Raw genomic sequence first — 14,015 nt, 5'->3', positions numbered from 1 at the left:
TAAGAGAGGGGCCTCTCTTCCATCAGTTTGGGGAGATTAGGATCTCCCATTGGTCCAGCTAGTGGAGTTTGCAGTCAATTTAAGAGAGTCAGCCTGGTGTTAGATCTTTTCTTAAATCCCAACAGCTGAAACATTCTTTCTCCAGGAAAGCACATGACTAAGCAGAACTGAATGGGACACGAGTGGTCCCCGGAGCTCTTGCAGACATAGGAACAGCAGGGCATGTACACACACACACACACACACGCACACACACACACACACACGCACACAGGCACGCACGCAGCTCCCAGGAGCCTATTATTCAGCCTCACCCTGGAAATTCCCAGCCATTCATTTCTTTGTTTTTCTGCCTGGCCTCACCCAAAAGGGAATGTACAGAGAGCACAGGGGAGGGGAAGGGGACTTGTGGCAAAGAAAGGGCACAGAGTAAGGAGCCTGTAGGTAGCTACCACCCACAGGACCCTGCGAGCCTTGAGGGGGATGGAGTGGGCTGGCCTGGTGCAGGGGCAGGGCTGCGGGGCGGGGCCTCTAAAACTTTGGCTAGGTGCCAAATCCCTAATTTGGAGGGCAGTCAGTGCAGGGCAAAGGAGGCAGGCAGGAGAGGAAGTGGTGGGTGGGGGCAGGGACAGCAGCTTGAAGGTGCAGCCCGCCAGCCCTCCCACCCCTGGAGTCTGGATCCAGTAGCTCTGAAGTGGGATCGGGCATCTATACTTTTAAGAATCTGTGGCTCATACTTTCAGAAACGGTGGCTAAGATTCAAGTGCTGGAGAAAGACTCCAGGTCACATGTGTGACCCTGGGCAAATCACGTGTGCTTTGAGAGCCTTACTTTCCTCACCTGTAAGATGGGGACATTCTATGCAAAGAACTTAGCGCACTGCCTGGCACTTGGTAAACATTAAATAAGCTTTGGCTGTTATTATCCACCATCATGGCTCAGAGACCTGACAAGCCCAATCGGAGATTTCTGAGTCTCCAGCAAACTCTGCGTGAATCTGGGTACCACCTGAGCTGGAGTGTAGCTCCGTAAGCGAGAGAACACAGAACATTCCAGGATCTCTGGGGAACTGCTCTGGCCTGAGCCCGAATACAGGTTTCTCCCACCCTCCATCCTCTTGGGGAGCATGAGGAGTTCCTCACCTAAGGATGTGATTTAAAAAATCAAACAAAGCAGGGACACCTAGGTCCATTGCCAAGCCTCTACTGGTGTTCCGTGTTGCAGGAAGGATGGGGTTCAGGGAGAGGCTGAAGACCTGTGACCTCGTCTCTGAGCTCCTCATTGGGGGTGGGAATGGGCAAAAGCAGGGGGAAATGGGTTGGAGGGGGCACAGGGAGAGTGGCTCGCTGCTGAAGGAAGTACTAGAATTTATAGCTTGCGAAGGGGCAGCAAACTCAGACTCCTGCAGGAACCTCAAACCCAAGTGTCTATAGGGTTTGGCAGGTAGTGAAATGAAGAAGGAAGCCAGCAGGGTAGAAGCGAAGTCATGTGCCCATCGTGATCTGTTTTTCCTTGTCCTGCTTTTGGTGGAGACTCGGGCTGGGACAAAAATATCCTTGCTTTGAGACAAACGAGAGAAGGGCAATCATAAATGGCATGGCCTGACGTGGCCACAGGCTCCAGGAGCACGAGGGGGTGGAGGGGATGCTAGAGGATGTGGGGGGGCAGGGTGTCTCACCCTGGCCTCGCCCCATCTCCAGAGGCAGCCGCTGCTTGGGGCCCACCCAGCCCCTGTCCGACTGCAGGTCACACACCTAGTGGGGCCAGAAGACCTTCCCAGTCACGGAAGAGTGGGTTTGTGTGTGTAGTTTCCTGATTTTTAAATGCTGTCTCTGATTTTTAAAAATTCCGTGTATACATCAAACCTAAACTGCCATTGGTTGTGAGACATTCTGATATTTAATAAACAACCAGTAAAGAAAACAAGACCTGTCGATTAAACTATGACAAGCCATTGATTGTAAGACAAACCCCAATCCCAAAGATACCACAATGTGGAAAAAATGCGCACCTTCGGATCCATGAAGTACTGTGTAATAAGAGGCTGGACTTGGTCTGTGGCACCTGGTGCAGTTCCCAAGCTGCACAACTGTACATGGCAGCTCTTGGGATGCCACCCTGGGACACTGGAGGGCTTAGGGACCACGAGGAGGTTTGTGTTTGGGTCATATCTCTGAACACCCAAGTCCCTTGAGAAATAATCGCTTTTGATCTTAATCTGGACCAGCAGTGAGTCAAGGCAGCAAAGAGGAAAATGTGGCCCAGTTCGCTCCCATGGGTCATCAGATCACTAATGGTGATACCAAGGCCCCTGAGATGGTGGTTTAGTAGTCACGGGGAAGGGTGGGGTGGCTGCATAAGGGATTCTGATTCCTGCCACGGATGGGAACCACTAGGAGAAATCTCACATCTGATTTTATACAGGCTCAGAGAGGTAAAGGCCCTGCTCAGTGTCACACAGCTGGGCAGAACAGAGCCAGGCCAGGGGCTCAATCCTCCTCACCCCCATCCCCAGTGCTGCTTCTCCTGCTGACTGTAAAAGTTCCTGCCACTCTGCCCCAGGCAGGCTGGACCCAGAGATTCTTGGCCCCCTCCCTTGTTCCATTGCCCCTGAGGCTCCAGTTGCTGAGCCTGCCCTAGAAAAAGCTACGTTATTCGATTCACAAGACTTTTCCATTTTATTAGTAAAATACAAAATGGCACAGACATTGGTGATAGGGTTGGAAAAGCAAAAGGATCAACCAACTCCTTCCAAAGTTCCCCCCAAATTGTCCTTGTCCGTGTCCTGCTTGGGAGAACTAATCAAATCCGTGGAAGGGGGACTAGCTGCTCCCAGCTAATTGCTCACAAAAGTAGGAGAGCTCCACCCATTGAAGGGTCTCCCACCAGCCTCGAGGAACCCCCAAAAGTGCATTCAGACCGGCTGCCTGCCCTCTGAGCCGTCAGAGTGCCCCCCACTAGAGCCAGGCCCCAACATCCCAGGTCATGCCCAGCAGGGGGTGCAGGAGGGCTGGGTGGACTCGGGTGGCTGCCCCCTCTCTGTGGACCAGAGCTGTGTCTGCTTCCTCTGAGCATCTATCTGACAAGTGGAGTGTCACCCACCCTGGTCCGTGGGAGGCTCCCCAGGTAGAGGAAGGCAAGGGTCACCTACGGGGACCTTTGAGGAAGGTGGGGAGCTGCCATCAGGGACCCTGAGGGGTGAGGCCAGCAGCCAAAAAGGGAAACCCTGACTTTGTGCCCACAACTTCCCTCCCCATAGGACGGAGTCTCTTTCAGAGGTAAACACGAAACCTCAAGTTTCAACGGTGGGTTCTGATCTCATGGAAGATGTCCTGGAAATCCCTAGCCCTGCCTGTGGTGGGCAGGAAGGTGAGGGAAGATCCTGGAATGGGGACAGCAGTGTTTTTAGGGAGCGAGAGACGGGGCAGGGGGGGAAGCCAGGCTGCAGGAAAGAAACAGCAAACGCCCGGGGCCCAAGTCCCTGACTCGGGCATGGAGCTGCTCCCAGCAGCCTCCCCACCCCCGGGTTCCCTTCCCTGAGCACCTCAGCCTTCCCAGGAGCCTGCAGGCCTTCCCTCCTCCTCAGCCTGTCCCACAGGCTGTCTCCACGTCCCTGCGAGCCTGGTGGACTCTGGGAGGGCTGCTCTCCAAGCCAGGCACCGGCCTGCCCCTCAAGCACCCCCCCCAGTCCCCACTCAGGGGGCCCACAGAGCTGACTCCCTCCCACGGAGCAGGACCTGAGCTTTCAGATCCCTTCCTTGACACACCCCCCCCACCCCCTGAAGGCACAGGGCCCACCGATGTGCCAGGCTCCCTGATGGGTGAAGCCCGGCTAGGGTATTCTGTGGTGAGGCTACACCCCCGGTCTGCGAACAGGGGTCTCTGGATCAATGAGTGATGCCCATCAGTGTACAAGTTATCGTCACACATTTGCCACGTCTCCTTCCTTCCACAGACGGAGAAGCAGAGGTACGAATGTCCTGCTGGGTTGGTGGTGGACCTGGGCCGAGAACCCCAGCCTTCACACCCACAGCCGAGGTTCCGCCAACGCACGGCATCGACTGGGGAGAAGAAAAACCATCCAAGCCACCAGGTCACTTCATGTCCCCTTCCCACGATGCCTAACGGAGGGCAGAGCCTTCCCGGGAGCAGTCCCAGGGAACACCACACTAGGCTCATGCAAGAAAAGACAGGTCCCCGGCTGGGTGTGGGCTCTGTACAGGGGACGGGGGAGATAGCACCGCAGGTGGCCGGGGTGACTGGCGACTGCAGCGGGACCGAGAGACACGATGAGGTCTGAGGGAGCGGGCAGAGGGGGCCTGGCCTGAGGCTCATTTGTGAGATGGGGATGTGACCCCGAGGGGCTGGGCATTTTCTAATAAATAATTGTTCATCGGGTCTGGGACTGTGTCAAAGGGAACCTCTCACCAGCCAGCAGCAGAAGTTTCCTGACTTGGGGACATTGGGGTGAGTTGCAGAGGCCACCACTTCTGTCCCCAGGGGGTCAACAGCGATCAAGGGTGGCCTCCTGGCGTATGCCCGGGAGCCGGGAGCCATTGCGCGTGGAAGAGCCTGCCTCCTCGCTCTGATCACCCCAGCTCAGGTCAGGCCCTTGGGTGAGGGTGGGTGTGAGGACGGGGGACCCCAGGCAGCTGTCGGAGCCGAACAACTGGAGGCAGGCAGGGGGCCAGCTCACACTGGCACCAGAACATAGGAGTTGCTGCCACAGCTCCGGGGGACATAGCGAAGCCCCTCCACCATGTCCCCGGCTAGCTTGCGGGGACAGCCCTGGAGGCTCTGATAGGCAAACATGGCCAGCCCCAGGCAGAAGAGGAGGCCAAGGAAGGCCAACAGCCCCACCGCCTGCCTCCGGGTAGCTGCCTGCGAGTCGGGGACGGGAGTGATGAGGACACCCAGCCTCTGGGGGTCCACGGTGGCATGGATGGGCTCCTCCGCCTTGGAGGTCCAGCTGCCTGAGGCCACTGGCTCCCTGCTGGGGACCCTTTGAGAGGAGACAGGGACCGTGGAGAGACGGGGCGTGCCGTCAGGCCCCCCGAAAGTATCCGTGTGAGCTGAGGTGGGATCCATCTCCTCAGGCCCTAGAGAGTTCTCTGGCATGGGATTGTCTCCTGTGACCCACACAGGTTGGCCTTCAGGGCCAACACTGTCCTCTGAGGCTGTGTGTGAAATGGTGGGGGTGTGGGTAGGGGGGGCCTGGGTGGAGGGGGCCTCGGTGGAGGGGGCCTGGGTGGAGGGGGCCTGGGTGGGGAGGGCCTCAGAGGCCTTTCCCTCCGTCCAGAGGCCCGACCCGGGTTTGTAGGCAGCAGAACTCTGCCAGGACGTTGCGGTGGTGAGGGTAGCAGCGTTGAAAAACTCAGTTTTCTGGGACCCAGCTGGAGGTCCTCCATCCGGAGCCTTTGGAGTGGAGGGGAACCTGGTCCCCCAGGAATCAGCCACTCCTGTTGGCAGCTCTGAGGAAGTCCCCGAGGCCCTCTGTGCCTCCTGGCCACTGTTTTCCTGGGTGGATTTGGGCTCTGTGACCGCAGGCCTGTCCATTCCCCTGGCGGCCGGGGTGGTCCTGGGCTCACCCACACCGATTTGCTTCTCGAACGTGCCGCCATTTCGATTTGGAACAGCAGTCTGGCGTTCTAGATGTGCTATGGCTTTCTGAACCCATTTCTCCTTTGGATCAGCACAGAAGGTTCTGTTCTTTTTCGTCCTCAAGCTACAAGAAAGGAAAACAGGGACCCAGTGATGCCCAGATGCCACGTGGAGTAGAAGCATCAAAAAATTGCTCTGCAGGTGAACAGACCCGGCTGGAAACCCTGCTCCCACCCCTTATTCAGCTGTGAGCTGTGAGCTGATTAGCTCAGGCCGCTTGACTCCTAGAACTTGCGTGTCCTCACCTGAGAAATCGAGATAGCATACCTACCTTCTGTAGCGTGACCAGCCTCCCCAGAAGAGCTGGGACTGAGGGGGTTCCTCAAGATACAGGACTTTTTGTGAAAGTCCCAGAAAACTGGGACAAGCTGGTCACCCACTTCAGTGTTATTGTAAAAAAAAAAAAAAAGAAAATTATGTAAAACACCTGGCTCAGAGTAACAGCCGAAAATGATAACGATGTTAATAATAATAATGTCTTCACCATTAAGGCAGGGAGCTCTGGGCTGTGCCTTCTGACTGGGGGGAGCTGTCCACCAGTGTTCCCTGCTGCCAGGTGTGTGACTGGTGAGCTCTGGAGTGGGGCCTCCTTTCTCTGGAAGGAGCTGACCCAAATGTCCCTTCCTCTGCTCCCTCAGTTACAGGCTGCCCTCTGGACCTCTACCTCTTAGTGTGTCTCCTCAGGCCGAAAGCACACTGAGTGAGCTCCAGCCACATATTCGGGGGTCCCGTTGGGACCGCGAGTGCCATCTAAATCTTGAGCTTCCTCCGAAGCTGGGTGTGGCTGGCTCACTGCCTAGAACACAGCTCAGAGCTGACAGGAGCTCATGCTCCACACCTCTGTGCTAGGCATTTTGCCTATTTAAACCTCCCACCCATCCCGAGAGGTGGCTATGGCGACCATCCCCATTTTACAGATGAGAAAACCGAGGCTCAGAGAGGTCATGTGAATGTGCATGGCTCTGGTTCGCTGAGGAAACCAGAGAAGTGCAGGAAGCAAGCATAACGCTTCAGGCCCCCAGAGGCAAGGTGCGGCCCACGGCCATGGTCCCCTCCCTGGGGCTTCCCACTTCCTCTTTACCTAGAAAACAGAAGCAAATAATTGGGGGAGTCTGGGGGAAGCAAGCCTCAACAGGCGAGGGGAGGAGAGCTCAGGCAGTAGCCCCCATGCCCCTCTTAGCAGCTGCACAGTCGGTGGAATGAAGCACACGACTTCTTTTCGCTGAGCTCTGTACTTTGAGAACCAGTCTGTAGACTGGCCCGAAGCCTCACAAGGATCCTGTGTCCCCCACTGTCAAGTGTGGATAATAATCTCTGTTATTGCAACAGCTTCTGGGCACCCTGCCAAGCTGCTTATTTGCACTATCCCCTGTCATCCTCCCAACTATCCATTTTACAGATAAGGAAAACTATGGCCCAGAGGGTAGGCAACTGGACCACCACCCCCAGCCCCCCTTCTAAGTGATGGAGCCAGGATTTGCACCACATTGGTTGGAGTCTGGAACCTGCGCTCTCAGACCACCGTGCTTGACGTCCCCAAGAAATGCAGCGGGTTCGACTGCCACCTGAAACACACCACCCGCTGTGGCTGCCCCAGGCCCCAGGCCTTTCAGGAAACTGCTCCCAACCTTTACCCTTGGGGGCAGATATTAAGGTCAGCCACGGGCCAGGAGGCAGGAGCAGGAGGAGCAATTTGCTGAGGCCCTTGGCAGGAGCCCAGATGAAAAATAAAGATGTGGATGGGGATTCGCAGAGGCCAAGAGGCCAGTACCTACATGATAGCAGGCTTGCCGCAGGATTCTTGATTTCGATGGTAGTGGTCTAGTAAGGCCACGGGAATCTCCGAGGTCATCCTGTTGCAGGTCGTGTTGCATTTCTTCACACCGAGGTGCTGTCCTGAGCCCACAGAGGCCCCCAGTCAGCAGGACTGTCCAGGGGCATCTGGCTTCCCAGTCCCAGGCCAGCTCATGCCAGCCGCACCATCCAGGCCACAGCTCCTGCCCTGCACACCCTGGTCTTCAGCACCCTTGACCTCAGCCCCCCTGTTCCCCCTCCCCCCACCAAACCTCTCCATGCCTCAGTTTCCCCACCTGTACAATAGAGACAATGATAGTATCTACCTCACAGGGATGTTATAAAAATTAATGAAAATGAATTCTTGCTTATAAAGCTCCTACTGCCTGGTAAGTAGTGAGGGCTTAATTTTTAAAATTAAGTTGTCGTTGGTCAGTTGTACAGAAGAGAGGACAAGTCTGAGAGTGACAGGGATCTGCCTGAGGCCACACAGCCCGCAAGTGAGGGAACGGGCTCTCCTACCAGGCCAGGCTCTGGCCCCTTCTGGGCCCATGGCTCTATGTACCCCCCCCCACTCCCTTTACCCCAGTAAGTCACCTGCTCAACTATCGCCCCCGACCCTCCACCCACCACATACACACACCGTTCCTCCCTGTCAGGCTGATCCATGTTCGTGGATTTCCACGACCTCTGAGACACACATCATATGCCCACCCTATGATGCATCCACACACACCAACAAACAGGACGGCACATATGAACCCGCCCCCCCGCCACAAAACCATGTAAAGGCATTCATATGACTGGGCACATGGAACAAATAAAAAGTGTTAAATGTGGAAGTACAGTCGCCTTCTAAGGAGGCTGGGGTGGGGTCCAGTGAGTAGGGTACCCTTTGTTCTGCCGTGAAGAGCCAAGATGAGTTTGGCAGCAGTTGCTGAGGGGAACCGAGGGGGTCATTTGGAGTCCCCTGGGCAATTTAGGGGGGCAGGAATAAGGGGGAGGGGTGGAGATGGGGGTTGTGCAAGGGGTGAGGGGCTGAGGGGGCTGGCTAGGGGCCTGCTGATGGCACAGAGCCAGAGAGAAACCCCAGGACAGGAGGGGGGTGACTCAACAGACAGTTGAGAGCCCAAATCTTTTTTTAAAGATTTATTTTTGGGGTGCCTGGGTGGCTCAGTCATTAAGCGTCTGCCTTCGGCTCAGGTCATGATCCCAGGGTCCTGGGATCGAGCCCCGCACCGGGCTCCCTGCTAACGGGAAGCCTGCTTCTCTCTCTCCCACTCCCCCTGCTTGTGTTTCCTCTCTCGCTGTGTCTCTCTCTGTCAAATAAATAAATAAAATCTTGAAAAAAAATAATAAAGATTTATTTATTTATTTTAGAGAGAGAGTGAACGCACACCTGAGAGAGAGAGCACAAGCAAGGGGAGAGGCAGAGAATCTCAAGCAGATGCCCCGCTGAGCCTGACCAGGGGCTCGATCTCACGACCCTGAGATCAGGACCTGAGCCGAAATCAAGAGTCAGACGCTTAACCACCCCGGGGCCCCGAGAACCAAATATTTCATATAAACATTTGAAGTTGTTTGCACTGCTTTTCCTCTTTCCTCCTTCCCCTAAAATCTCCAGCAAAATTTATTCTCCTTGGTGTCAGCTCAAGAGCAGTATGTGAAAAATAAGGAAGAGCTTGAGCTTCAGCTCTGGGTCAGGGTCATAGGCGGTGAAGCAAGATCCCAGAGGGTTTTGCAAAATTCTAGAGGCCAGGACTTCCAGGGCAGGGGAGTCTAGATTGCTGAATGATCTTCTCCAGCCAGGCAGGGCCTGGGAGGCCCCAGCTGACCCTTACTGCTCATGCACAAGTATTTACGAGGATGTGAACGTGCAAACATGCTCTGCCTTCCCAAATACAGGTGCAAGCACACACACGCCCCTTCTAGAATGTGCCGCCTCCTCTGCCATCACTTCCTCTTAGCCTCAGCCCACCCCGACTATGGAAGGGGGGTTCGGGGCCTGCAGGCTGCACTGGCCTGGGCCATCAAGGGGCAACACTAGCAGCTCCTGGGGCAGGCAGCAAGCACTCCGGTGGCTGGTCCCTGAGTCACAGGCTGCCCTTCCTCTCTGAAGAACCAGGAAGTGAAAGTTACCTTGCTGCCTTTCACCTGCCTTCTCCCCCGGAGGGACTTTGGAATGACTCAGCTGCATCCTCCCCAGGCCCTGCTGAACAGAGCCAGGAAGCGCCCCCCCCCCCATTGGTCTGGCAGGGGTCTTAGGCCATCTGGAGCCGAGGGGAGGCTGCCGGGGGGCAGGAGGGATAGGCTAGGTATGGTCAGTTGGCTCTCTCGACTCTATGGCGCAGGGTGGGGAAGACCACTGTTCACGTGCTTTGTGGCTTTAAAGAACCACAAAGGCAGCCTGTCCCCAAAGCCCCCACCCTCTGCCACGATGCCTACATACCCTTGGCCAGGCTCTGTTCTTGGTTTTGCATGGGGAAGGGCTATGTAACTAACCTGAAGGGGGGTTTCTCCTCAGAAGTTTTCTTTTCAGTAATTGGAAATAATGCCTCCAGCCAGCCAGCCATTTACTGCCACATGAATTTCAGGAAGGCAGGGACTTTGTCAGGCTTGGTGTCACAGTGCTTCTCAGCACAAAGTGGATACTCAACAAATATTCACTGAATGAAATAATGTCTCATTCTACTTATCCTTTCACCTACCTCACCATCTGCCCATCCATCCACATCCATCCATCCATCCATCTCTCCATCCCTTTCCTGATTGAGGCAACATTTGTTTGAATTACCTTTGAGTATCTGCAAAGGCCCAGGCTCTCTTGTCCTTGACCCTGAGCTCTTTCTCCCATTGGTGCTGGTGCTGAGCTTAGAGCGAATACCTCAATCCCAATAAACACCATCAGCTTGCAGTGTTTACTCCATCAACCAATAAATGCTGCCATTCCCTCTTCCCTGTGCTGGGTGCTGTGAGGCATAGTCAGATGGAGGCCTGTCTCTGCCCTCAGAAGGTCTCAGCCTGAAGGGCAGCCAAGACAGGCCCACAAAGTGCCAGAGCTTATCTTAGTTGAGCACCTACATACTGTGTACTGGACTATGTGCTCAGCAGAGGCACATCTGCTCTCATTAATTCCCAACATCCCCAAAGGGAGTATTGTTATCCCGATTTTACTGATGCAGAAACTGAAAATCAGAGAGGTTAAATGACCAGCCCAAGGCCACACAGCTGCTTAGTGGCAGATCTTGTTTTCCTCCCAGCCTCTAGGCATCCCACTGTTCTAAACAGCCTTAAGTACCAGGTAGAAATACCATGTTGCAGAATATACCCCCAAATGTGCTGAGATTTGCACAAGGGAGAGACTACTTCCCACTGCAAGTAATCACGGGAGGCTTCTTAGAGGAAGAATCCTTTAGGCTGGACCTCAAGGACTGCTAAGAGGCTTACAGGCAGGAAAAGACAAGAATGTTCTGGGTCTCCCAGCAAGATGATAGAGAGAAGGCTTCAGCCATTGCTCAGGTGTGTGACCTGGACAAGTCATTTAAGCTCTCTGAGCCTCAGTTCCCTTACCTGTAAAATGGACATGGTAATATCTGTTTCATAGGGTGGTTGTGAGAATAAAGATTTTTAAATATCTGGACCCTTAGAGTGGGGTTTGCTCAACAGCAACACCATCGACATTTTGGACCAGATAATTCTTCATCATGGGAACTGTCTTGTGCACTGTAAGATATTTAAGCAGCATCCCTGGCCTCCACCCACTAGATTTCTGAGCATCCACCAACCAAAAATGTTGGGACATCTCTAATGACAAAAATGTCTCCAGAAATGTGCCAAATGCCCCTGAGGGGCCAAATCACCCACTGAGAACCACTGCCTTAGAGATAGCCACAAGGATCTTCCCTCACCTCCCTCAGTGTCCCCTTCTCCAAGGGTCTTCCCTGACCCCTACTTAAAATCTCAACACCTCCCCCTGCAACCTTCTCTCTCCATATATTTTTTTTAAATCACAGCCTGTTTTTCTAACAGACCAAATTGTTTACTAATATATTTTTTGTATCATCTTGTCTTCCCCAGTTGGTGCTCAGCACTCTGAGGTCTGGAATCTTCGGCAGTTTTATTCATTGATGTGAACTCAGCCCCTACAACAGTACCTGGCACATAGCTGATGTCCACTAAATATTTGCTCAATGAATGAACAAAATGCACAAGGAAGCGCTTTGTGACACATAAAATTGTAACCAACGAAGGAATAGAGGAATTTTTATTTAAATTCCACGGGGGCCTGGATCTGACACTCTGAAGTTAGCCTTCCCTGCCTTCCCCATCCGCCTCCACAGCTAATTGGGGGGCAGACCACAGCAGCTTAAAAGAGATTTTTTTTTTCCCTCTTTCTTGCTGGGGCTTGAGTAGGAGTGAATGCGTCAGTGCTCGGTGAGAAAATTCTCTGCTCTGACTTGTATCTGCAGGTTGGTTATATAAAGCAGAGGAGCCTCCTGCCTGACACAGCCCCGCAAACCCACATTTGGGGACTGACGCAGCCGCCCTGCACCAGCTAGAAACCCCCAGCCCCCCAACCTCCACCCCAGGGCCTCTCTGGCTTCAGGACCGCCCCCTCGTCCTGCAGGGGCTCCCAGGGCATCTCTCAGAGCCACAAATGACAGTGTGGGTGAGGACCTCCAAGGTGGGCCTGGCCAAATGCCCGGAGGAGGAGGCAAAACTCAAGCTCAGAAAGGTTGAAATAGTGTATCTTCCAGCGAAGTCAGTGACCAAGATTAGGGCAGAAACCTGATGTCCTAGAGCCTTAGGCTATAAACAAGAGTGTCCAGGGCACCCCCGGCCCACTCACCACCCCGTCTTCATCTTAGCATAGGAACCCTTCCCCCTGCACCCACCGCCAGGCTTCCTATAAGTAATCCTCCTCCCACTTCCAAAATACCCTCGTAGGCTTTGGAGCCCCACGGCACCAAGAGGCAATAGTTACATTTCACGGTGCGGTACATGGGACCAAAGAAGGCAAGACCCCACTCAGGGTCATGGCTACGGCAAAGTGACCTCCATCTGACTCCCTGTCTTTCAGGGCTCACTATCTCCAAACACCTCTGGCCTCGGGGTTCAAGCCCACAAAGCAGGAGGCTAGCAGCCCTTGGCCCCTACTGCCCCCCACCCACCTGTTCCCTGGCCTGCTGGTTGGTTTCCCCCACATAGAGGGACTCGAAAGACGGCGTGTTCCATAGGGGTGTCCTGGAAGCTTGAGACCGTTTTCATCCTCCCAGACTTGCTGTGTGCCCCCAAGGCTCACTTGCTTATGAGCCTCTCTGAGCCTCAACGTGCCAGCCGGTCTAGCTCAAACAGTTCTCAGAGGCCATGTGGCCCACAGAGGTGATGAGCACGCAGCCAGGCTCTCTCCGGCCCTACTTGCTGGCTCTGCATCCTCGGGCCAGTTTCTAGACCTCCCTGGGCCTCCATCTTAATCATGTCAGTGGGATGAAGACATCATGCCCTACCAGGTCCTGGGCTCCAGAGAGCCAGTATCTGGAGGTGAAAGCCTTTTCTGAGCTATGCTTGGAGGAGGAGGACGGTAGCATGGTCGAGATACAGGCAGAGGGACTGGGGCTGCAGACCAGAACAAGAGCAACAAGCCCAATCCATGATCTGCAATGACCTTGATCTCTACTGGTCCTGGGCCCCCTACTCGAAATCAGGGCAGGAGAAAATCCTAACTGTGACTTGAGACTCAGGAGTCAGGGTTTCAGGTTACACATTAACCCCGGGAGGGGAGACCCAGCCCACTGTAAACCAGGGCTGCCCACCGCCCCCCCCCCCCCCGCCCCCGTGCCCAGCACGAACCTGCTCAGCCTTCCCTGTCTCCCTCCCCCGCAACACCCCCTTTGTGCCTGGCACCCGTGTGCTACCCACACCACCTCTTTGCGCTGCCAAGCCGTAGCCGCCTGGCTCACTGGGCCAGGCGGGCAGTCCCTGGAGCCTGGAAACTTTCCAGCGGGAGGGGCAGCCCCAAATCTGGGGTCAGGGAGGAGCCCAGCCCCCTCCACCACACCCTCTGGGAGGAGCTGCTGTGGACCTTACCCAGGTGGGGTCTGGGGGCCCTGGTATCAGGCCTGAAGGGCACAAGTGGGGCCGGAGGCTCCCCTACCTAGCTCGTGCAGGAGCCCGCCCCACTCACCGGCCAGCAGTGCGGTCAGATGGCAGAGGGCAGCCAAGCGGAGCAGCCCCCAGAAGGGCGGAGGAGCCATGGCTGCGGGCGGCTGAGGGTCCAGGCGGGGGTCCAGGCGGGGCCGGGGCCGGTGCGTGAGCCAAGTGCTGTTCCCTCGCTGCCTGAGCTCTGTCGCTTTTTATAATGGGGCTTGCTGCCCCAGCCTCCGCCTCCAGCCGGCAGGCAGCGGGTGGGAGGGGAAAGGAAGGGAGCCAGCCAGTGTGCGGCGGCTGGATTCTTCAGGATGTTGCCAGGGAACGGAGCCAGCTCAGGCTCTGGGCTCCGGCCTGGGGGGCGGTGGGGGTGGAGGCTGGACCAGGCCTGAGAGCATTCAAAGGGCCTTCTC

At 55.4% G+C, this 14,015-nt stretch overlaps 1 protein-coding gene across 1 annotated transcript; it reads right to left on the bottom strand.

Annotated features, from left to right (window-relative positions):
* Nucleotides 1–2,674: 2,674 nt before the first annotated feature.
* Nucleotides 2,675–13,784, bottom strand: CX3CL1 (C-X3-C motif chemokine ligand 1). Its single transcript, XM_021704459.2, has 3 exons — nucleotides 13,640–13,784; nucleotides 7,437–7,557; nucleotides 2,675–5,725 (listed from the first exon to the last, which is right to left on the bottom strand). The coding sequence occupies exons 1-3, from the start codon at nucleotides 13,707–13,709 to the stop codon at nucleotides 4,693–4,695; spliced, it is 1,224 nt and encodes a 407-aa protein (XP_021560134.2). The 5' UTR covers nucleotides 13,710–13,784; the 3' UTR covers nucleotides 2,675–4,692.
* Between the last annotated feature and the right edge of the window lie 231 nt (nucleotides 13,785–14,015).

The sequence above is a fragment of the Neomonachus schauinslandi genome, chromosome 16, assembly GCF_002201575.2.
Source record: "Neomonachus schauinslandi chromosome 16, ASM220157v2, whole genome shotgun sequence".
Taxonomy (NCBI): domain Eukaryota; kingdom Metazoa; phylum Chordata; class Mammalia; order Carnivora; family Phocidae; genus Neomonachus; species Neomonachus schauinslandi.
Note: the sequence above shows the minus strand (reverse complement) of the source record. Positions and strands in the feature narration are given on the sequence as shown.

Excerpts from the sequence above, each read along its gene's own strand:
- CX3CL1 (XM_021704459.2), bottom strand. The coding sequence starts at position 13,709 with ATGGCTCCTCCGCCCTTCTGGGGGCTGCTCCGCTTGGCTGCCCTCTGC. Across the intron at positions 7,558-13,639 it reads TCTGACCGCACTGCTGGCCG|GACAGCACCTCGGTGTGAAG; the intron begins GTGAGTGGGGCG and ends CTGTGGGCTCAG. Across the intron at positions 5,726-7,436 it reads TGCGGCAAGCCTGCTATCAT|CTTGAGGACGAAAAAGAACA; the intron begins GTAGGTACTGGC and ends CCTTTCTTGTAG.